The 23,402-nt window shown below is 56.2% G+C and overlaps 1 protein-coding gene across 9 annotated transcripts in view; it reads right to left on the reverse strand.

Annotated features, from left to right (window-relative positions):
• ST3GAL4 (ST3 beta-galactoside alpha-2,3-sialyltransferase 4) overlaps positions 1–23,402 on the reverse strand; it is a 74,213-nt gene that overhangs the window by 8,570 nt on the left and 42,241 nt on the right. Inside the window, exon 1 of one of the 9 annotated variants that reach the window (XM_027092967.1) lies at positions 17,549–18,222. The exons of the other annotated variants lie outside the window; for them this stretch is intronic. Within the exon in view, the coding sequence (XP_026948768.1) occupies positions 17,549–17,926 (378 nt within the window). The 5' untranslated portion in view covers positions 17,927–18,222. Of the gene's footprint in view, positions 1–17,548; positions 18,223–23,402 lie in introns of those variants that run through there. 9 annotated transcript variants of the gene reach the window in all.

Genomic DNA, 23,402 nt, shown 5'->3' on the forward strand with positions numbered 1-23,402 from the left:
GAGTCCAAGCCCTCACCACCAGGTCCATGGGGGAAACTCAACGGAGGCAGGCTGTTTGAACAGGAGCGCGGAGAGTGAGAGGGGTCTGGCTGGTCAGAGGAGAGAAAGGAGACCCTTTCAGGTAAGGGCAGAGGCTGGCAAGGTAAGGACAGGGCTGTGGGAGGGGTGAGTTGCTACATGCACATCAACAGCGAGGTCCCTCCAGTCGCAAAGCCAGCCAAGGACCGTGCTTCTGAGTCACCGGGAAGAAATTTCTGCAGCTTTCACAGCCACACAGAGAGGCACGGGATGCGTGCAGAGCGCCAGTTTCTTCTCTCCATGACATCCTCCCCAAGGATCTGGGTTGTAGGAATCAGATGGGCCACATACTAAACACAGATTCCAGGGCCCTTTCCGGGGATAGGTTCAGCCAGCTGCGGTGGGACCTGGGATGGGCATCTTCACAAGCTGCCCACGTGGTTCTTTTGAAGGATCAGGAAAGGGAGGGAAGCCCTAGTGTTTGTGCTCTTTTGGGGAGAAATGAAAAATCTCAAATTATTTCTCAATGGTGGGGGACCGCATCTGGACGAGGTCTGGTTTTGGTTAGAAATCATAAATCGATTATCCTCCGTAACACTGTCCTGTTATGGAATCGATGCTCTGCTCCCAGGGGTACTCCCCAGGCTCCACCCTGAGTCCGCAAATACCCAAGAATGAGAGTGTTGAGGGAAAGAGAAAGCCGGGTGGGGGAAAGGGATAGGGGTGGGGACCAGAGCCAGATGTTTTCAGCAGGGTCAGGAGGGCCCATCTCTGAATCCCAGTGGGGATGGGGGCTGGTCCTGTCCAGTAAAGAAGAGCTCTAGAGTTGTAATCAGCAGACCCCAGTGAAAGTCAAGACCTACTGCTTTTCCGAGGGTGGCCTGCCTCCCCGACCTACCCACAACTGCCAAGTCATGCCCTACCACGTTATCCCCTTCACACGCTTCTCCCGATCTGTAATTCGTTTAGTTACTTGCTCTCTGTCTGTCTCCCCCACTGCACATAAGCCCTGTGAGGGTAGGAATCGGGTCTGTCTTATTCCCAGCTTGAGCCCCAGCATGTAGCACACTGCCTGACACACAGCCAGTGCTCAGCAAGTATTGAATGAATAACGTGTTGGGTTATCTTGGGGGAGTCACTTTTCCCTCTCTGACCCTCAGTTACTTCAGCTGTAAAACTGGGAATTTGGCTTAAGAAATGCTTGTGACTCAAATATATTTATCAGATCTGCAGCCTGAGCCTCACCAGGGACCTTATTAGAAATGTATAATCCCGGACCCCTCCAGAGGCACAAATCAGAAACTGCGTTTGCGTAAGATCCCCTGATGACTCACATGCACATTCGAGCTTGAGATGCGCTTATCAAGATGGATGTCCTTGACCTTGGCGGAACGGGAGGACTGCAGTATCTGGGTCCCATAACTGGAAATTCTGACTTAAGTGGTCTGGCCTGGCACTGGAATGTATTCAAGCACCCAGGGGCAATTCTAACCCAGCCAAGGTTGAGAACCACTGGTTCTGATAATGGCGAAAGCACGGTTCTCAATCTTTGATGTGTACGTTCTGATTCAGTGGGTGTCGTGGGTCCAACATTCTAACCGGCTCCCAGGTGGTGCTCTGCTGCTAGGCTGGGACCGCACGGAGAGCTGCAAAGCTCTAAACAAGATCCTTCAGGCTCTCACATTCTTTACATTATGAACTGCAGCCTCTCCCACCCTCCGTGCTCTCAGTCCTTTCTGATCAGGATTCAGTCCAGCGTACTCCATCTCCCTGTAACAGCAGGTCACAGCACTCGGGGCACAAGGCAATCACCTGAGAAGCTGAGGCATTTACTGACATCTAGACCCCACTTTCCAAGTCTTATTTAATTGGTTGGGCATGGGGCCCAGGCATTGGCCAGTAAAAAACCAACCAAACAAAAAAAGCTCACCTTTCTGGTGATTCTAACATGCAGCCAAAATGGAGAACGCTACAGAGAGTGTGTTGTGCAGTAACTGAAGGTCAAGGACTCAGCTGTCCTCAGTGAAGGAGAACTTTGGTGGTCGGAGGTGATGGGTCCTGAACAAGAAAACTACTATTTTTTGACCTCTTCCCCAGTAACGTTCTGCACTTTCCTCCTAAACTGTGCTGGTCTTATGCTAAGCAGACTGGCTAGTCCTGGGGTCTGCTCCGAGAGACCCCCAGGGATGTCATCCACCTACCCACCCCCTCCCCTTGCTGGCCAAGCCAAGAGGATGGCTCAGCCCCCAGGATTCCAGGGGCGCGGGCTTCTTGGGCTGCCTGCTGCCTCTGGACAACAGGGAGCCTTCTCCCAGCAGCCGTCCCCACCCCAGGGACAAAAGGACAGAAGAAAAGTCACAGCAGGGTACCTGGGCAGGAGAACAGAAATCTCGTCCACTCATGTCCAAGGTGCAGCAACCTCTGCCTGCCACCAGCTGCCCAGGAGACTGGCTCACCCGACCCGCTAGGTAAAGCTGACCCCAAGGCGGGAAGGCTGTGTGCCCTCCCGGTGCTCTGCTAAGAACCACAGTGTCCCCCGCTGCAGCGAGGCTGCTGAGCCCTGCCACGGAGTCGCCAAAGGGCAGAACTGGAGGACGCGGTGAAGAACAGAAGCCTCCTGCTGCCTGGCGCTCAAAGCCTCACACAGCAAGTACTCAGTGGGTACCCGCTGTACCAAGACGAACAGAACTGGACGTCACCCATGGACATGGCATGACGCCAGGCCCCTCCAAGCCCTTGGGCCCATCAGAGGGCTGTGGCTTAATGTTCCTGAGAAGGGGGATGGGAAAACCAGTGGGGCAGAAGCCGTAATCCGTGTCACTGTCCCTCAGTCCTGTGGGGAAAACCCGGAGCTGCCTGCCTGCCACCTCTAGACTCACCTGCCACTCCTGGCCCACCCGGATACTGGGTTGGGTCCCCGCCCACCTTTCCAGCATTGCTCCCAACCAGTGATCCCCCTCGGCCTTGCTGCTTCCACCTCTCCCCCCTCCTCCGCTCCCTTTGACTCAGAAACAGAGTCAAGTCTCCCTGTGCCTAAAACAAAACAACCCCCCTCTCTGCTTCTGTCTCCTCCTCAAGCTACCTCTCCATCTCCATCTCGAGCTCCAGTGGTCAGACTCCTTAATCTGTGCTACATGCTCGCTTCCCACTCAACCCTCTGCCCTACTCCACCCCTGATCCTTGTCTGAGCTGAAATCGCTCTTGCCAAAGCCTTCAGTGGCCTCCTAATGGTCAAACCTGAAAAAGATTTATTCTCGCTCTTCCCCGTACTCTGAAGCCTTTGCTACGAACAGGCCGATGCTTCCAGGTCAAGACTCTCTCCAGGTTTCCTCCAAACTGGCTCCACCCCCTTTAAGTGCTGGCGTTCTCCAGGGAGCTGCCCTTGACCCTCTGCTCTTCCTCTACTTGTTTACACAGGCCAGGTTCATTCATTTTCAGAGGCTTAACTACTACTCAGACCCTGATGATTCAAGCTCTTTTTCGGCTCTGTAATTTCTCTCCCAGATCCTGTCCTAATCTTTCTAATTTTCTATGGCTCATCCTCCCTGGAGGATCTTAAACTAGTCACCCGTAACACGTCCACAACTGGACCCGCGTCTCCCCGCTCCCCCCCACCCCACATTCTCATCAGCTCATCCGCCCAACATCTTCTTCGCCTTCACACCATCCCTACGAAACGCTACCCATTCTACCCCCAGTTCCTCGTTCCAGCAAATGTTTGCTGAACTCCCACTAAACGCTCGCTATTATAGGAGGCACTGGGATGTGAAGCTTGATAAAGTTCAGCGCAGCGTGAGGGCCACATAGTCTAGAGCCTCAGAAGTACTTCGGAAAGCAGGCTGCATCTCCTCTTCTTGAGCCACAGGTTGATTCCAGATCTCACCCCAATTTATCTGCTTCCTAACTGGTCTCTTCACCACAAGTCTTTCCTCACTCAAGCCTCTTCCTCAGAACTGCCAACACGGTATCTTTCTCAGAAATGGTTTGGATCAAACCACCCTCCTGCTCCAATCACTCCCCATTCCTCCAATGAAAAACCAAAGCTTTTTAGAGGCAACCAGGGCACTTCAGTCCCGGGCCCCAAGGCCTGCGTGTGCATCTCGGGGCTCCTGCCACGTGCGCTGCAGGTGCCGTCTTCTTCCACAAGCCCACCTCTGCACGGGCTTTCCTCCAGCAGGGAGACCCTACGCAGCCCCCGTTAGCCTCAACAATCTCACTCCTTCTGCAGCGCCGGCCCCTCCTCTACGAAGTGTTTTCTGACATTTCTAAGCAATGTTTTTCTTTCCACAAAAAATTGTTTATATCTTGATTTTAGCTCTTAATAGGTAGTAAACCTTTTGTATTATATAATTACTATTTTCATGGCTTGCCCACTATCCTCTGACCTCTGAAATTGGAGGCTTGTCTATACCAAGAGTCTACCAGAGCACCTAGAGAAGATGCTTTATCACATAATATAATTTTATATCACATTATTATGTGTTTTCGTATCTTGCCCATGAGACTATGACCTCTGTGGTCCAGGCCTGCATTATATCTTCAGACTCTATTACAGTGCCTAGGACGTAGCAGATGTTTTATAAAAATCTGACACACGAGTAATAAGATGAGACTAAAAATGTATGACATCCCTTACTGATCCTGACATGTACTGTGCACTTACTGTGTGCAAGACCAGGGGGGTGCCAACCTCATTGCCATTGCTCTGGGGACCAGGTGAGTCATCACTGTGGAGGCTATCCTGGGCACCACTGGATGGTTACCGGCACCGTGACCGCTGCCCACTAGAGGCCAGTATGACCCCCACTCTCCAGTTCTGACAACCAAATGTCGCCAGACATTACCACGTATCGAGAGCTGCTCTGCCAGGTACTCTTAAGGGCTTTCCGAGTATGATCTCAACCCTGTGAGTTAAACACTATTATTACCTCCATTGTGGAGACAGGGAAGCGAGGTGCAAAAAGAGTCAGCAGCTTGCCCAGGGTCGCCGGGCTGGTGAGGAGCTTAGCTCCAGAGGCGCGTTCCTAACTCCTGCCCTCCGCCGCCCCTAAACCATCCTGTGACGACGCCAAGATCCTCAGAGGGCCCACCTGCAGCCCTCTGGAGCAACAGGAGGAAGCTGCCCGCCGTCACATCAAAGTCCTTCGGAGGCTCCTGACAGCTGAGAGGAGCCTCCTGCTCGCCTTCCCAGGCGAGTCGCCTGGCCCCCTGGAAGCCCTCCAGCATGTCTTCAAAGCCCGCAGCTGTATTCATGGGATCACCAATGCCCTCCATCTGGACACCAGACTTCCACAAATGCTGGCAAAGACCGCGTTCACTTTCTCACGGCCATGCCGCTTCACTGGCAGGGAACCAACACCCCTCAGCTGGTAAGCCAGGTCTCCTGCGCCCTGATCTCATGTGGCTACCCTCTGGAACCAAAGAGCAGGACTGTGCTACTACAGCTGCTTGCAAACGTCTCATCTCGGGAGTCGCCTGCCATGTTTCCAGCCTGTTGAGGTGTGTGAATCTCGACAGTGCCAGCTAACCCACAGCGATTCCTCTCAGCTTAGAGTCCTCTGCCGTTATTCCTGGGGGCCTTGAGCTGGACGCTGAATTTGATGTAACTAACACAACTGCGAGGTGAGGCGAGGTGAGGACACAGGCCACTGGAGTCGCACTGTGTTGTGATCAGCCACTCCTGGGTGTCGTCAACTAACCACAATTCTCCAGAATGGGTCACCTGTATCACCTCTCCTCAGCTCAGAAACCCTCCATGGTGCCCATCCACTCAGAAAGGCCAAGCCCTTGCTCTGACCTGTAAGAATGCACGTGATCTCCCCACCAGCACTTCTCTGCTCTCCTTCCCCATTTCCCTCATTTAGTCTGCTCTACTCAGACGGGCCTCATTGTTCTTGACTGGGCTAGGCCCACTCCCTCCTCTCTGGCTGTTCCTTCAGCCTGGAATGCTTTTCCCCTAGACACAGGCTTGGTATCTACCCACTCAGTTCTCCACTCATCTTCTCCACCTCTGGTCAAAAATCCCCCCTACACCTCACATTTCAGATCCCTCTCCCTGGCTTGCGAAAAACTTTGGCTGTCGTTTTGTTCGATGCTGTATCACCAATGTCTAGAACAGTGACTGGTACACAGCAGGCTCTCGACACAAGTTTGTTGAATTAACTTACTCATCGGGAACTACACCGCCACAGAGCAGGCAGAGCAAGAGGGGAAGAGGCGGTAGCAATAGGTCAGATACCCACTCCAGCCCCTCTGGCCTGGCCGCTGGCTAGACACAGCCTGAACAGCACAGCGTGACCTGCAGCCCCAGTAGGGAGGGAGCTGGTCTTGGCCCGGGGCTCTTGTGAAGCGGCAAAGGGCAGAGTAACTGACCAACTGCCTCAAGGCCCACCAGTGGGCAGATGGGGCATCTCTCCAGCCATCTAAGCTTGGAGGAAAGGGGCTGCAGAGGCTTCCACCTGCAGGGCAGGAAGGCTCTCTGCTCCCCACCTTGGGGGTCCACAGGATACCCTCCACCCCCAGCAGGCGTCTCCAACAGCCCAGGCCTGCAGTCCCCTGCAGAGAAACACTGTATTCTCCACCTTAGCAGCTACCAGTCACAAGACACCACAAAGAACCACGTGAAGATCATACTTCTGGAGTTGGCCAGGGCGGGGCTCGAGCTTTGAATTCCACTCGCTGGGTAAAAGAGCTTAAGTGTAGTGACGGGGTGGGGAGTCAACAGTACAGGTTCATGCCCACAATAAATTAAGAAAAACTCCGGTGTGGCCGTCGACCTGCTGCGCCAGGCTCCCGGGCACGATTCCCTCCTCCTATCTCCCAGCCAGGGGCCAGTGAATCTAGCCCCAAGAAGCCAAAGCTGAAGGCCCTACAGGAACTGGGGCTTGAAACCACCAGTACGGCCAGGCCCGTCCCTCCCTCCGGCCTCCAGATGCCCCTTCTGAAGATGGTGGACTGCACCTGCCCCGCCGCGCCCCAGCGGGTGAGGTGGCCGCAGCCTCACGTGGCCGTGGAGGACTTGCATTGCGGCTAGTCAGCGCTGAGGAACGCTGTCTGCGGGGCCCATACTCAGGATTCCAAAGACTCACTACAAAACAAAGCAAGTAAACTATCCCCTTAAAAATTACTTACATTGAGGCGGCAGCCATCATTGAAAAAACACTTTTTCAGCCTGTTTTGTGACCAGAAAGCACAGCACTAAGGACTGAACCTTACGTGGAGCAGAACTGGGTGGGCACTGAACTGAAGAGGTCCCGGGTGACCCCCGAGGCCTCACCACACTTCCTAAACACACCCTCCCCTCCCCAAAGATAAGAATCTCAGCTCACATGCCCCCATCTGCACCCCAACGCCGTTTGAGGATGGAGGACGAGGCAAGGTCAGTGCCAGGAGTTTCACATCTGAGTCCTTGTCAGGGGGGTCGATTACAGTATAAATGTTGGGGGGATCTGGAATCATTGTTGGGACCCAAGCACAGGCTGCTCTCCCCAGCCACCCCTCAAGGATCCTGGCACTCACGCTTCCATGCTTCCTCTTGGCACCGGGTCCCAGATTACCCAACCACTCCCTCAGTCTGTCCCACCCGGTCGCCCTGTTTCATTTCCTCTGTAGCAGGAACACCACAGTGTCTCCCGTACTCACAAGATCATAGGACCCAAGAAAGCAGGGACTCCTTGTGGCCCACAGTATCTCCAGCACCAAATGAAACACCTGATGTGTGGTAGGTAACTGACGAATACTGAAATGAACAGATGTCTAAATGAATGAGCAAATTAGCAGAACAAGTGTGAACAGAAGGTTTCGCCAAGTTAAAAATTTCCACACCCTTACTTTGCCACGACCTGGTCAAACAAGGGGCCAGGGGCTTGTCAGAGGTCAGCCCAGGACCTGGCAGACCCAACCAGTGCCACGTTTGTTGCCAAAGGCACATTGCTATGCTCACAAACACACCCTTATACCAGAAGGTGTTGTTTCTACAGAACTGGCGAGGGTTAACTTTTGACTCCCTTTAATCACTACCAGCTCCAAGGTTGCTGGACAACACTGCGAGCTGATGTCAGTATACTCTGTGGAGTCTCAGGAGAGCTAGGCCTGGAGACACCCTATTACCCAGGAAACCTCCTTTCCTCCTTACTCGCTCAAGAGGGCCAGCCTGGGCTAAAACCCCAGCCAGCAAGCCCCAGACCTCCAAGTACCCTTGGTCTCCTGGAAGCAGAGGAAAGGGGTTTGGACGCAGACCTGAGGTCCAACCCAGCCTCTGTGATCACAGGCCGGCTGTCCCTGGACAAGGTCCTGTATCTCTTGGGCCTCAGATTTCCCATCTGTAAAATGGGAGTAGCAAGAACAAGTTCTGGGAGGTGTGGGAGCCTCAAAACATATCCCAGGATTGAAAGCCTTAGCACCGGCTGAGCCCAGAGCAAGCACTGGGCCCCTGGAAGCTGAAGGTGACTCCTGGTCTGGGCCTCCCCCCAGTGCGTGACAGCGCTTCTCCACTCCAGGTCTGCCCCAGGCCAGCACAGAGAGCAGTCCAGAGCTCCCACCTGACACCACAACCACGACTGCACTCACCTCTCCTCCCAGCCGCTGGGTCCACTGCACTCATGGCACGCACGCAGCTGCCCAGGCAGACGGGGGACTGCCACCCAGACTCTGCCGGCACTGAACGTGGATCCCACGTACTAGCCAGGTTCAGGGTTGCATCGCTGGGGTGGGGAGGATCATGGGATGGAGGAGAGAGATGAGGCTTTGTTGGAGAAGCCACTCTCCCTTTCCGGGTACAGCACCTCCTAGAGAAGGTGCCCAGACCCCTGATCAGAGCCCTCTCCTGAGTGGTGCCCCCTTTGCAGAACAGCTGCTCACAAAGCTCTTCGGCCACAGGCAGAGGCAGTGGTACAGTGGTGCAGAGTTCCAGCCTTGGACAAGTCAGAGAAGGCATATCATCAACAAATACCTGGATGGAGCAGTAATCCTTCCAACCAATTAAGAAAAAGACCAAGGAACCAAAGAGAATATAGCAAAGGACAGGAAAAGCAATTCGCAGCTCAAACCCACACACCTAACAAACGTGGAAAGATGTTCAGCCTCATTCAGTGACCAGGGAATGCAGGTTAAAACCGAATATCACTTCTTGCACATTTCACTGGCAGGCGTTCATTGACATAAAGGCTTAGCGTTCACTGACATAAAGGCTTTGTTCATTGACAAAAAGTACTTCATAGTATCTAGTAAGGCTGAAGGCGTGCATACGCTATGAGCCAGCAATTCCACGTCTAGGTGTATCCCAGTGTGACCTGCCTTTGTACGTGTACACACACTAAGGATGTTTACTGCAGCACTGTGGCAACAGCAAAAGAATGGAAACACCTTAAATGTCCAAGAGTGGAGGGATGGCTGAACAAACTGTATCATCACACAACTGAATACAGCCATTTAAACTGAAGAAAGTACTCGCTATGGACCTATTAGGATAAACCTGATGTTTAAGGTTTTCAAAAAACTGTAAACAGATACTTACAGTATGGTCTCATTGATTTAAAAAACACACAAGACTATCTATAGCGCGTGTGAGCTAAAAGAATTTAAAACAAAACAAAACATGGAGGAATCACCCGACTCTTGGTGAGCATTACATTCCAGGAAGAGATCAAGTAAACTGGGGTGGATCGTGAGGACGGGGATTAGTTCTATTCAGACAGAAGATGCAAAAACATGAGCATTTGTAAATCTGGCTGTCACATGGGATTCTATTATCTTTTATATTTTGAAATATTTTTATACTGAAAAGAGGGAGTACAGATTTTAAGATGAAAATTCAGAAGCTATAAAAGATAAATTGAACAACATAAAGATTTAAGAAGCAGAGGGCGGCAGGAGAAGGGGGAGAGAGAGGATGAACAGTTAAAAAACAAATGACAAACAAGGAAAAGTATCTCTGTAACATAATATGTATCAGACCAATGAATTCCCTTAGCCTGGAATGTGTTCATGCAAGTCAATAAGGAAACAAGTCAACAAATCAGACAGAGGAATAGGCAAAGGACATGAATGAGCAGTTGACAGTACATAATATAAAGGCACAGAGGAAAGACCCATTCTTCACTGATCGTAACAGCAAAGCTCCAGAGGCCTGAGAGCACACGCTGCTTGGGGAGGTGGGGAAACAGGCCCCCTGTTAGATCACAAGTGGATCAGGGTGACCTTTTTGGAAGTGACCTGGCAATATCTGTCAAAATCCCCTTAGCCTGGGAATTCCATTGCTAGAAGTTTATTCTACAGAAAAGGCTCCTATATTTGCATGAACTTTTCTATCACAGTCTTTACAGACAGCCCTATTTGTGACAGTGAAAGATGTAAATGACTTGAAATTCTACCGACAATCCACAAGGACCCGTTTAGAAGCATAACCACACAAACAACGAACGGAACGCTACACAGCTGTGAAAAAGAGGATGCAAATGCATGCACGCTGACACCAGATTACCTCCCAAGTACATGATGAAACTTTAAAAAGGCGGGTGGAGAGCAGTGTTCTGTGTATCTCCAATGCCCTTTTAACAAAAGACTTACACGCATATATGTGGATATGTCGCTAAAGGAATAGATTATTCAAAGGATGCGCAAGAAACTAAGGGGGCAGGGGTCTAGAATGGGGGAAAGGCCTTCTTTATATCATATACCGTTTTATTTATTTATTTATTTATGTATGTATGTATGTCTGTGTTGGGTCTTCGTTTCTGTGCGAGGGCTTTCTCCGGTTGCGGTGAGTGGGGGCCGCTCTTCATTGCGGTGCGCGGGCCTCTCACCGTCGCGGCCTCTCCCATTGCGGAGCACAGGCTCCAGACACACAGGCTCAGTCGTTGTGGCACACGGGCTCAGTAGTTGTGGCTCGCGGGCTCTAGAGTGCAGGCTCAGTTGTTGTGGCTCACGGGCCTAGCCGCTCTGCAGCATGTGGGATCTTCCCAGACCAGGGCTTGAACCCGTGTTCCCCGCATTGGCAGGCAGACTCTCAACCACTGTGCCACCAGGGAAGCCCCATATACCCTTTTTATGTTTAATTTTTTTTAACGGGTGAGTGTGATACACTTTCAACTAAAATTTTGCTAAAAGGAAAAGAGGAGAGGAAAAAAAAAAAAAGAGGAATGTAAACTCTGGAGTCTCACACACCCGGACCTGCATTCCAGACCGACCGCTTATTGGCTGCACAAGTGTTGGATCCTCTCTGGATCTCAAGTTTTCTGCTGCATCAAATGGAGATAAAAACAGGGCACTTCCTTCTAGGGTGGGTGGATATGCCAGGTAAGAGGGGCTCTAAGGTTGTTACCGGGGAGAAGTAGAAGCAGCTGGTCTCAGACTCCAGAATGCGCTTCATCTTTCCCCCTCATGGATCCAATGGACACAGGCCATTCTTCTCTCTCCTTATGTTCCACTCCGCAGACAGGGAACAGCAGGGGCAGGGCCACCAGGCACAGCTATGCAGACTGAGTGTGTGTGGCCAGGCCTGGGTAGGGAGTGAGGGCTGAAATCCAGCCCTCCCTTGGCTTATCAAACCGTCACCCTCGTGCAGGGCTGTGTCCAATCGCAGGGGTCATTCATTCTGCTTTCCGTAAAGGCTCTGTACAGGCTAGCAGCAACATCATTTACAGCAGAGCAATTTAACCCTTCTCCAGAATCCTTGCCAGGTTATAAAGAGCCCAGGGAAAAGATCTGGGGGTACATAGACCAGGGGCGGGGCGTAGCCATTCGGGAAGTTGGTACAGTCATCCCATCCGTATTTATCTTTTCATGTGTCATTTCCTCTGAATTCGCAGGAATACCCTGTTTTACCAGCAGAAGTGGTTTCTAGGGAAAGAGTCCTGCCACCTTTGGCCCATCGACACCCACTTCATATACCTTGGGCAGCTGAGTGATGTTCTAAGTGAGGTCACCCTGAGACGAATCCTGAGTGGGGGAAGGAAAGCCAAGGGGACACACCCCTGCCCCGCCTGCCTGCTCCTCAGAAGGGCTTGTCTGCAAGAACAGCCCTGTCCCAGGGCAGGTTTGGGGTCCTGAGGCCTCCAGGGACACGGTGAGGCTGGGCAGTCCAGAAGAAACAGGAGCTGACAGGGACTGCGGGCCTACTGCACCCAGGGCACAGCCTCAGGCACTGAACTACAGCAGGAAACAAGGTAACAGGCCTGTGCTCCTGGAGTGCACCCCTGGGGAGCGGGGGGAGGGGTGGGGGGAGACACCTGACAACCACATAGATAAATAAGAAAAGGTGCCATGAAACACACGGTGAGGGCTTCCCTGGTGGCGCAGTGGTTAAGAATCCACCTGCCAATGCAGGAGACACGGGTTCGAGCCCTGGTCCGGGAAGATCCCACATGCTACGGAGCCACTAAGCCCGTGCACCACAACTACTGAGCCTGTGCTCTAGAGCCCACGAGCCACAACTACTGAGCCCACGTGCCACAACTACTGAAGCCTGCAGGCCTAGAGTCCGTGCTCCGCAACAAGAGAAGCCACCACAGTAAGTCTGTGCACCGCAACGAAGAGTAACCCCTGCTCGCCGCAACTAGAGAAAGACCGCGCGCAGCAATGAAGACCCAACGCAGCCAAAAATAAATAAAATAAGTAAATTTATTTAAAAAAAGAAGAAGAGGGCTTCCCTGGTGGCGCAGTGGTTGAGAGTCCGCCTGCTGATGCAGGGGACACGGGTTCGTGCCCCGGTCCGGGAAGATCCCACATGCCGCGGAGCGGCTAGGACCGTGAGCTATGGCCACTGAGCCTGCGCGTCCGGAGCCTGTGCTCCGCAACGGGAGAGGCCACAACAGTGAGAGGCCTGCGTACCGCAAAAAAACAAACAAACAAACAAACAAAAAAAAAAAGAAGAAGAAGGAACACATGGTGAGGCCATCAGAACAGGGCAGTGGAGCAGAGGGAGATGGGGCAGCACCTTGGGATGGAGCGTTGGCAGGTCCCTGAGGGGCTGACTCTTGACCTCAGACCTAAGCGAGAGGCGGTCATGGAAAGGTGGGGGGGGGGGGGAGCAGAGGTTCCAGCCCGAGAGAAGAGCAAAGACCCTGGGGCCTGTGGGGTGTAAGTAACAGAAACAAGTCCAAAGTGACCGGAGACAGTGAGGAAGGGCCAGTGGCGGTGCCAGGGAGACCCGCTGGCCGGGTGGTACAGGACGTCACAGGCCACCCTGGAGCCTGGACGTTACTCAGGGTTCCATGAGAAGTCACTGGAGGGTATGAACAGAGGAGCGACACTCTGGATTCATTTTTTAAAGATTCCTGGGGCTGTTCAGCAGCTCTTATGCAAAACCTCATTTAATTTTTTTTTCTCTTACTTAATTTTTAAAACACTCTGTGTGGTAGTCCTCTTTCATTCTCATTTACAGATGAGCAAACAGGCACACAGAAGTACATTAAGGGTCCCGGGGTCTCCAGAAATAAAGAATTCAAGCAGTCTGAACTGCTCAGAAGCCCTACACTCTCTGGCACCCATGAATTGGGGGGAGCTGTCTGGGGTGGATCTAGAAAAGCTCCTGCATCTCTTGGGCCTCAGATTTCCCATCTGTAAAATGGGAGTAGCAAGAACAAGTTCTGGGAGGTGTGGGAGCCTCAAAACATATCCCAGGATTGAAAGCCCGCAGCCTTAGCACCGGCTGAGCCCAGAGCGAGCACTGGGCCCCTGGAAGCTGAAGGTGACTCCTGGTCTGGGCCTCCCCCCAGTGCGTGGCAGCCCCTCTCCACTCCAGGTCTGCCCCAGGCCAGCACGGGGAGCAGTCCAGAGCTCCCACCAGACCCCAAAACCACGACTGCACTCACCTCTCCTCCCAGCCGCTGGGTCCACTGCACTCATGGCACACATGCAGCTGCCCGGGGACCGGGGGACTGCCACCCAGACTCTGCCTGCACTGAACGTGGATCCCACGTACAGGCCAGGCTCAGGGGGCGTTGGAGTCCTCAGTGGCCAAGCCGCTCTCCCTTTCTGGGTACAACTCCTCCTAGAGAAAGTGCCCAGTCCCACGGGGCGTGGCCCCAGACCTCCAGCCAGCGCCAAGCTGTCCCCCTCCCCCGGCAGCTCCAGGGGCAGCACCGCTCCACTCTGAGCAGTGCCTCATTTGCAGAGCGGTGTCCCCTCTCCAGAGCTGGTACTCCCAAAGTCCCCCAGCAGGGACGCTACAGGGCCAAGTTCAGTGCACGCCTGAATTTCTGTCAGGAGCCCACCAGGGTCAGAGCTGCTGAGGGTGGGATTAGGGCAAAAGGGGAGGATCATGCATGGTGGAGTGCGGCGGGACAGCACGGCCTCTGGGGTGGGGTTTCTGGAGGAGGAATGAAACTGCGGAGAATGAAAACAAGACCTCCGTTTCCTCCATCAGCCTGTCCCCTGGGAACAGCGAAGCCGATAAGAGAGACCCTTTTGAGATCGTTTCACATCAGTAAGATGTTTCCACAAATCAGTTGTTTATACAACTCTCCTGGAGGTAAAGGTTACCAATGAGGAAGGGGAGGGGCGGCTAGCATTCTAGGTGTTGCTGGGGAAGGTGCAGACCTTCCAGTCTGACCAGTGGTCCCTCTGGGGCAGGGCCAGGGCAGAGCAGGTGGGACTGCTGGCAGGAGGGCTGCCAGGTCATCAGGGATGACCCAGAGCCTCCCCTGCCAGGGGCTCACGCAGCCCCTGTAGGGAAACAGGGAGGCAGATCTGAGCACGCACAGAGCCGGGAGGCACCCAGAGGACACTCTGAGCCCCTTCCCAGCCCAGCTCCGCTCTGGTCCACTGAGACCCTCCGTGTTGAAAACCTACAAACACACCTCTGAGCACAAACACACGAATCCCTGTTCAAGCACAGGAGCACAGCCCAGAATAAACATGACCCCTACACACTCACACACACACTCACACACACACACACACACACACACCTCTCCCCCCCTCCCCCCCCCGCCCCCCTCTCTCCTCCTTCTTCCTCCTCCCTGCTGGCCCCACTTCCCGCCACAACGGACAGCTTCTGGGGCCTGCTGGGCCTCCTCTGCCAGGGCGCTGTCTTCCCCCATCTTTCGAGAAGGGCACTGCCCACCGGCTTCCTTCAACTTCAGCTCCGGCTCCAGCGAAGTTTGTTTGTCAGGTTGCTGGTCCCTTGGGTTGTCAGCCAGGGACCTTGAGATTTGAGAGGGGCCAGGAGTGGCTGAGCCAGTCCTCTGGGGATCTTGTCATCTCCAAAAGTTGAGAAAAGGGGAGCCCTGGGCTCCTGGCTTGGGGCGGCCAAGCCCAGCTCCCGGGAAGGGAGCCTCACCCCAGCTGTGTTCAGAGGTACCCGGGAAGATGGGTTGTCGAGCAGGGGGCTGCAGGAAAGCAAAGAGGGGGGGACACTCGGCCTTGTAAGCGTGTTCCCGGGGCCAGGGGAGGCAATGTCAGGCACGGGGCAGAGGCCGCTGCCCCGGGGCAGGGCACCCCCCCAGTGAGCGTTCACTCACCATCCTCCTGGCCTGTCCCAGCCTCTCTGCACCTGCACCTGATCTTCATCTTCCCGCTACCAAGTCCAGGAAACCCCTAGGCCTTCCCCTGCCCACCTCCCACCCCATTCAAGCCCTTTGGGGCTCAGGCCCTGAGGCATTAGCAATTCCAAACTCATCCTGGCTCCCAGTCCTGGGGGAGGCGGAGGGGGGCAGGACTGGGGCAGTCTGGGCCTGGGGACTGAGGATTCCAGTCTCGGGCTTGCTCGGCAGGTTTGGGCCGTGCCCACGCCGCCTCTCCCCAGAGCTGCTGGCCCAGGGTCATAGAGGGTGCCCCTGGGCGGGCACCCTAGATCTCACGGAGGGCGGTGCCGGGGGTCAAGCCACGAGCCAGAACCCTGGGCTCTCTGCCACTCACGCCCAGGAAAACCCCGGGCTTTGCCAGCAGCTCCTCCCCTCTGCCCTTCTGGGAGCCGTCGTGGTTCTCAGGCTGGAAGGGCAGGAGCTGCGGCCCGCGCATGAGCACCACCCTCAGGGCCAGACCACTTCCTCTTTCTGAGGAAGCCTGGTGCCAGAAGCCGGCTCAGAGAAACCAAGGCACAGAGGAGACCCTGAGAAGGCCCAGAAGACTGCGCCACCGCGGGGCCCTGGCCCCGTCTGAAGGTGGGAGGCCAGACAGGCATCCCCATCCATCCTCTTGGCCTCTTCCACGAGCCCTTCCTCCTGCCTAGAAGCTGTCAGGGTCAGTCCTGGGACAGGGCCCCTCCTGCCCCCAGGAACACACCCAAGCCTGGCCAGTTCACCTGGCCTTCCCGGCCTGTCAGTCCAGCTGTTCCGGAAAGAGAACATTTTCTTCTCACTCTATTTGGACAGCTGCGGGGACAGTGACAGTGAGAAGAGAGTGTCTGATTATTCAGGGGGGTGGTGTGCAGGGGACAGGGCCACAGGGTCTCTGAAGTGGCCGAGGGTCTGGAGCTGGGGAGGCCCCAGGTGGGGGGCTGCGTGAGGAGCTGGGAGGCCTGGGGCCACCCGACAGGGTCAGCGTCCCTCAGCAGCACCATCAAGAGAACAGCTGGAGGGGCTTCCGGCCCAGGTCCGGGGCTATAGGAGGAGGGACGAGAAGCCCAAGGCACCAGGGAGACCGATTCCCATCTTTAGGGAATGTGCTCGGTTACAGGGTGGGGTAAGGACGCCTCTGAGGCCCAGCCCCAAACCTCCTCTGGCCTCACTCCTGGACTCTCCTCTGGCCTCACTCCTGGACTCTCAGGCCCAGCAGCCCCTCCTCTGCAGGTCCAGGGCTGACAGGCGGGGCTCCAGAAAGGAAGACAAGGCACCCACAGGACAAGGCCAGAGGACCTGGAAACGGAGCTTCCTCCGCCCTGGGAGGCGGGAAGTAGGACCGCGGGGTCAAGCCAAGGCTCTTCCTCCTGCCGCTGCCCACCCTCCCTCCTTCTCGACGGTCGTCTCTCTCCCTCCCCTCCCCGCCCCTCCCGGCCCCTGCCCCCTTTCCAGCCGCCCCATCCTGCTGTCACCTTGTCCCCATCTCCAGCTCCTCCTGCCTGCCTCCCCCGCCCCGGTTATGTAAGGGGCCTGAGAACACACAGAGGGAGCTTTGTTGTCAAACCAAATCCATACGGAGCCGGGATCGGCCGGCGCAGCTGTTCCCCATTCCCTCCGCCTTGGCAGGGGTGAGGCACCGGGCAGGAAGCCCCCCCACGCCTCCATTGGGGGAGGTGGGGGGCAAAGCACACTGGCCCCAGGGCCCCCAGGCAGCTGAGTGGGTGGCCCCGGACCAGCCACCACCACGTGGGACCACAACAGGGGAGCAGCTGGCCCCCAAGACAGAGGAAAGCCTCAGTGCAGAGCCAGGGCCCCAAAGCCCAGAGAGGAGAGCTCTGGGCTAGGAGCAGGGCTGCACAATGAAGGCCTGGAGGGGGGCCCAGACCCACACCAGTGGACCCCATTCTCGTCCACACGCGGATGCAGGCCCATGTTCTCTCTGCCACACAACCCGTGTACATACTCTCCCGCACGCACACGCGCACACACACACACACACACACGCGCGCGCGCGCGCTGTGTGCGCTCACCTGGAGGCATCTGAGCAGAAAGCTCCTCCCTGCTCTGATCAGCCTCCTCCATCCCAGCAGGTACCCCTGGAGAGAGGAGGGTGGAGGGCAGAGGTCAGAAGCCAGAGAAGCTCCACCAGCCAGCTCTTCTGTGGAGGCCCTCTGGCTCCGGGATGAGGTCCTGCCTTCCGGCCCAGAACGATGTCCAAGAAGGGAGGTGAGGGCCCAGGAAGCTGAGCTTAAGATCAGAGCATCCGCACCCGAGGCAGGCCCTGTCCCTTCACCCAACCCGACTGCTGCACGAGCGTCCCGCTCGAAGATGCTGGGGCCGCCAACAAGAGGAGGCGCTCCTGAACCTCCACGGCTGCAGGGCACCCACCCGAAGTCCAGCTGCCACATCAGGCAGGACAGCAAGGATGCCGGGGCCTGGGTGAGGCGGGGGCAGAGGCACAAGGGAAAGAAGAGGAGGCAGACACAAAGGAAGAGGGATGGCTGGGGGAGGAGCTGAGAGAAATCTGAAGGAGAAGGGAAGGAAGGCAGGCGGGTCGGAAAAAGAGGAGAAAGAGGAAAAGGACCAAAGAGGGGACAAGAGGAGAAGGGGTCGTGGGGAGAGAAGGGCCCACACCTCCTGCAAGGATGCTTGCACACCCTCTCAGCCGGACAGGCGGGTCCAGGAGAAGCAGCACAGGGCGGGGGCGTTTCCAGAGCACTGGTCCCAGCCCACCCAGTCCCACCATCGGCCACGCCCCAGGGGTTTCAGCCTCAACAATCCTGGATCATTGGAACCAGAGGGCAAACCAGGACCTTGGAGAAAGGAGAGACAGGGGTGGGATGGAGCACAGGAGAGGCAGCCCCTGTCTGGGGGAAAAGTCGCTCTGAGACCTTGAACAGTAAGTTACTTTTCTGAGTCTCAGCTCCCACCTTTGCAAAAAGAAAGAGTTACCGAGAGGCTACCACGTGCCAGTGCGGTGCCGGGTGCTGGGGACACGATGGGGAGTCAGACGGTCACGGGTCCTACCCGACGGTCTAACATCAGCCAGGACCTCTGAGGCCTCCCGAGCTCGCCAGTGTCTATCATCTGTGCTCTGAGATCCATCCCATGAGCTGCGCTGCGGCAGACGCTATTAGCCCAGTTATCGGATGGGCTGATGGAGAACCAAAGTCCCAGACCTGCCTGAGGTCACACAGCTGGGGGCGGACAGAGAAGACAAAGGCCACCTGCCTGGCTTCCTGGCCCCGAAGGAAGGCACTCTGCAGTCTTTGGGCCGCACCCTGAATCACAGAAAACCCACCAGCCAGCACTTACAGAGCCAGGCCCCAGGTGCTGGGACATGATCTGAAACGCACTCTGGTTCAGAAGTGAGAAACCGAGGCTCTGTGTCAGGCCCAAGGCTGTGCAGCCCTGCCCTCCCCCACCCGTCTGAGCTCACGGGTGGTAGGGTCCCCTGATGTCACAGGCTGGGACCTGTGGGAGGGTGGGGTAAGTGACAAGGGTGCCCGGCCGTCAGGGGAGCCTCAGAACAGGCTCGAGTCAGATGCAATCTAGGAAGGGGACTGCCAACGGCGCCCAAGCCACCGTCAGGGGACAGTGGGAGCAGAGGTGGGGAGCTGAGAACACGCAGCTGGGGAAGTAGAACAGTCTGACCGGCGCCCAACGGAGGTTTTCAAATAAAAAGGGTTTTAAGCCGAGATACCCTCTCTCCCACTTTCAAATGAGATTTTATGTGGAAACCCAATATGTAGAAGGAATAAGAGTGGAGTCGTTTGGGGTGAAGCAAGAATGGGGGCGAACCCGCCTCTTGAGCCCTCACTCCTGAGCTGACACCCCAGAGGGTTCCACCCCTGGGGAGCTTTTCGTGGACCCGGATAAGGGGAGAGCTGACATGGGGCAGGAGGGGAGGTTAGGACCAGTCTGTGCAAGGACCCAAAGGCATGGCTGAGGAGGGGATGGGGGCAGGAATGTGACCAGCTGCCCCTGGCATGGGGGAGTGGGAGGATGCCCTCCCGGTGGGCAGACTCCTGCCCACCCCACCCCCAGGGCTCCTGCCTGCCTCTCCTGTGTCTGAAAAGGCTGCCAGGCCAGGCTCCAAACAGCTCAGCTGTCAAAAGGGAAACTCTTCGCCCTTCGCCCCAAGAAAAGGGGGAAGCAAAGCAGGGACACAGTGAAGACACTGTAGCACTTAGTATTTGTGAGACATCATTCCAGGCATGAAGGACACGGCAATGAGATGACAGGCTCCTGGAGCTTACGTGAAAACCCTAAAGAGTCAGGGAGGAAAACGCCTTGAGAGTTTTCAAGCCCATTTCACACCACACACATGCCCCTCCAATGCCTGCATCTCCTCTGGACCGTCCCTGCCAAGGTCACGGGTCCAAGCTTGAACATCTTCCGCCGCAGGGCACTTGCCCCCTACACAGGCAGAGGCCTGCTCCTGAGAGCTCCAGGTGGCCGCACTGAAGACCCTGGGTCCCCCCCCACCCAGCCTAGGCAAGGGAGTCCACAGAGCGCTGAACACACCGTTAAACGCGCAAGTGTTACTTTTGATCACGACAAAATACGAAGCTTCATCTCGAGTTTTGCTGGTTCTGAGTCAATTGCTCGGAACCAAAGGAAATGAGCCGTCTCCCTTCTCACCTGCCCAGAGTTCCCAGGTCCCTGGGTCTCTGGCACTGCCCGTCCCCTGCTTTGCTCCCCTCCCGTGACCTTCAAGCAGTGGGTTGCCAGGGTGGGCCCCTGCTGGCCCCCACTTCTGTCCTGCCATCCCTTCCAACCAGGCCTCCCTCCTCCTGACCTGAGTGACCTCTGAGGAGCAGAGGGGAAGCAGGTCTTTGAGGAGCCTCTCTGGCCTTGAGCCAGGCCAGGCCAGGGTCCAGGAGAGCCCCAGAGCAAAAGGTACTGTGGCCTGGCAGGAATCTGGGGATGCCAGATGCCAGGAGCAGCCACCTCGGCCAGGTCCCCGCGCTCAGACCCCCGGAGGACCCCTCCCCTTCCCCACGTGTCGCCGTGGTTGCCGGATGAGGCCTTGCAGCCTTGTGGGCGGCAGCGGGGGAGCCGCATTTCCAAGGAATAGGAGCCGATGGGCAGGCCAGATGGAAGCAATTACCGGAGGGAAAGGGGGAGAGGTGGGGGCCGGCAGGGGCTGGGAGGGGCCGCAGAGGGGAGGGAGGAAGGAGAGCCCAGCCCTGCCCAGCTGAGAGAGGCAGGGGATGGGGAGGCAGGACCGACAGGACAGACGTGGGCTTCGGGGCTGCACAGAGCCCTGGGCTGCGAATCGGGAGGGCTGTGTTCTCGTCACCCACACCCGGTGGCCTTGAGCAAACCCTGTCACACCTCTGAGCCTCGCCCTCTTCATGGGTCACAGGGCAGGGGAAGATGAGCTTGCAGAGTTGCAGGGCAGTAGCGAACTGGGCTGAAAAGTGCAGGTTTTGGAAACAGGCCTAGCTAGGAGTCCCAGCTCAGCTGCTTAGGAGTCGTTTGACCTTGGCCGAATGGGTTCATCTTCCAGAGCCTCCATGGCTTCAGTTACAAATGGGCTTAATGAAAGGGTCGTGCTTACGTGAGGTGATGTAAATAAGTGGACAGCACTTTTTTTTTTTTTTAGGTTTATTGGGTCAGGCTTTTAATAAGTGCTCGATAGATAAATCATAACTAGTTTTGTTATTTACTAAGTCCCTTTTTACTATTATAAGGACAGGTATTTGCAGAGGCTGCACGGGCAGAGGACACAGGGCAGACCATGGACACAGGAGCATCACCGCAGGCCCTGGAACGTGCACCCCGGAGGAGGGTTTGGACCCACGCAGAACAACAGTGTGCGAGCCCGGCACTCTGCACACTGCTCCGTGCCCTCTTTCTAGCAACCATGGTCCCCACCCTGCCCAGGAAAGCAAGATCCTGGGGCACGGATCTTGACACACTGGGGCTTTGAAGTGAAGCTGCAGACAGGAAGAAGGGGCCATCCTACGGCCAGGCCTTCCTCACCCTCGCGGCCCAGGGGGCCACCCCCCCGGCCACCCCCCGGCCCCAGCAGCACCCTCCTCCCTGCTGGGCTCAGGGCAGAGGCCAGGGCTTCAAATTCTAGAGCGTTCACATCATCTCCCTGCAGGATGGCTTGGCGGGGTGTGGGGTGGCAGAGATAAGGCAGTCATCCGGCTGGAGGTCTCCCGGTCCCAGGCAAGGGGCCAAGATTAAAGTAAAACCTGCAGCTTGGGATGGCCTTCCTCACGCTGAAGAGCGATCAACCCAGTGCACCCCTGGCAGAGTTCACCCCGTGCCAGCCTCAGGGGCACCAGCCGAAGGCCCGTGGCACCTGGCTGGGGCCCACGCATCACACACAGCTGCTCCCACTTGCAGCTACATTTGACCACTTCCTCTATCCGTAGAATAAAGAGCGTCACTCACACTCACATTCACACACACACACGCGCGCACACACACACACACACACACTAGGAATGTGATACAGGTCAGGAGTGAACGTGAGGCCAGGGGTGGCCACAGGCCCTCCAGGGGCACTCAGAACACTCGTGTAGAAGTGCTGAGCACCTCTGGGAAGGGGTGACAAACGAGAGAGGGGAATTAATGACTAGAGGCACCCAAACCTGCCTGCCCTAGTCATTTCCTCAAGGAAACCAAAGGTTTCAGGTCAAGGCCAAGAGTCGAGAAGGAAGGAGGACCCGAGGTCGAGAGGCATGAGAAACCAGCTCGTTTCTGCAGGGAAGTGTGCAACCCCAGGGCAACTGAGGAGTCAGGAGGGGGAGGCAGGCCCTGCATGTTTTCTGGGTGTCCCCCCACCTGACTGCCCTGCTCCCTGGCACCGAGGGTCCAACTCCCAGGGCCTGGGGACTCAGCTGGCTTGTGGTGGATGCCTTGGGCATAATCTGTAGGTCTGGCTCTCAGACTCTGGGACCCTCTGGGACATTGATCTGAAGGGTCCCTTTCAGGAGGCTGGAGGTTCGCACCCCACCATGGGCTGGGACCCCTTTGTGTCATTCTGAGATGGAGGGATCCCTTCCCCACGACGGCGGGGGCAAACCTTTGAGCTGCTCTGAGAGGAAGAATTCGCCCAGAGAACATACCCAGGTAGGGTCTGGGCGGGCACCCAGTGCAGGGCAGATACCAGGCCAGTAGGGGTAAACCACAGACGGCCACAGGTTGAGCTGGGGCACAGGAAGGGGGGACTGGCCTCTCTGCTCCAGTTGGTGAAGGGTAGGGGGGCCTCTTTCCAGGATTTGTTATATAATTCTGAAAGGAGCAGATTCTCGGTTCTCTCCAGAAAACTGGATCCCAGAGATCTAAGAGGGCTGGCAGGGTGGAGAGGCTGAGCGAGTCTGTTTCTGAGGAGTGGGGACTGAGTCACTGCTCTGGGTAGGGAAGGGGTGAGGGAGGGAAGGGAAGGCGGCCCAGAAGACGCCGAGGGCTTCCTTGGCCTGGGCCTCCACTCACGCCCGGGCCAGGGGCCTGTGGCTCTGAGCACAGCCCACTCCCAAGCCACAGATGCCTCTCCACCCACAGTCCAAGCAAGAGGCTCCCGCGCTACTTTCCTAACTCCACCTCCCGTCTACCCTCCCCTCCTAACCCCTGACCACCCGGACTCTGGGGGAAAGCCCCCGACTCCTGGCTCTCCCTCAGCTGCTGGGAGGGAGACCCAGGGCTCAGGGGACAGACTAAGATCTCCCGCCCAACACATGGCTGCTGAGGGATGGAGGCACGAAGAGCACGTGCAGGGGAGACACAAGCAGAGCCAGGAACAGGCTAGAGGGACCTGGGCCACCTCGGCTCGGGCAGGGGTTATTCACAGATGAGCTCCCGGCAAAGAGAAAAAGCCCCAGAAGTTCATTTCTAGGCCCCAAACAGCTGGCGCCTCCCAGGCAC

The sequence above is a fragment of the Aethalodelphis obliquidens genome, unplaced genomic scaffold, assembly GCF_003676395.1.
Source record: "Aethalodelphis obliquidens isolate GAN/ISIS:26980383/991018 unplaced genomic scaffold, ASM367639v1 scaffold82, whole genome shotgun sequence".
Taxonomy (NCBI): domain Eukaryota; kingdom Metazoa; phylum Chordata; class Mammalia; order Artiodactyla; family Delphinidae; genus Aethalodelphis; species Aethalodelphis obliquidens.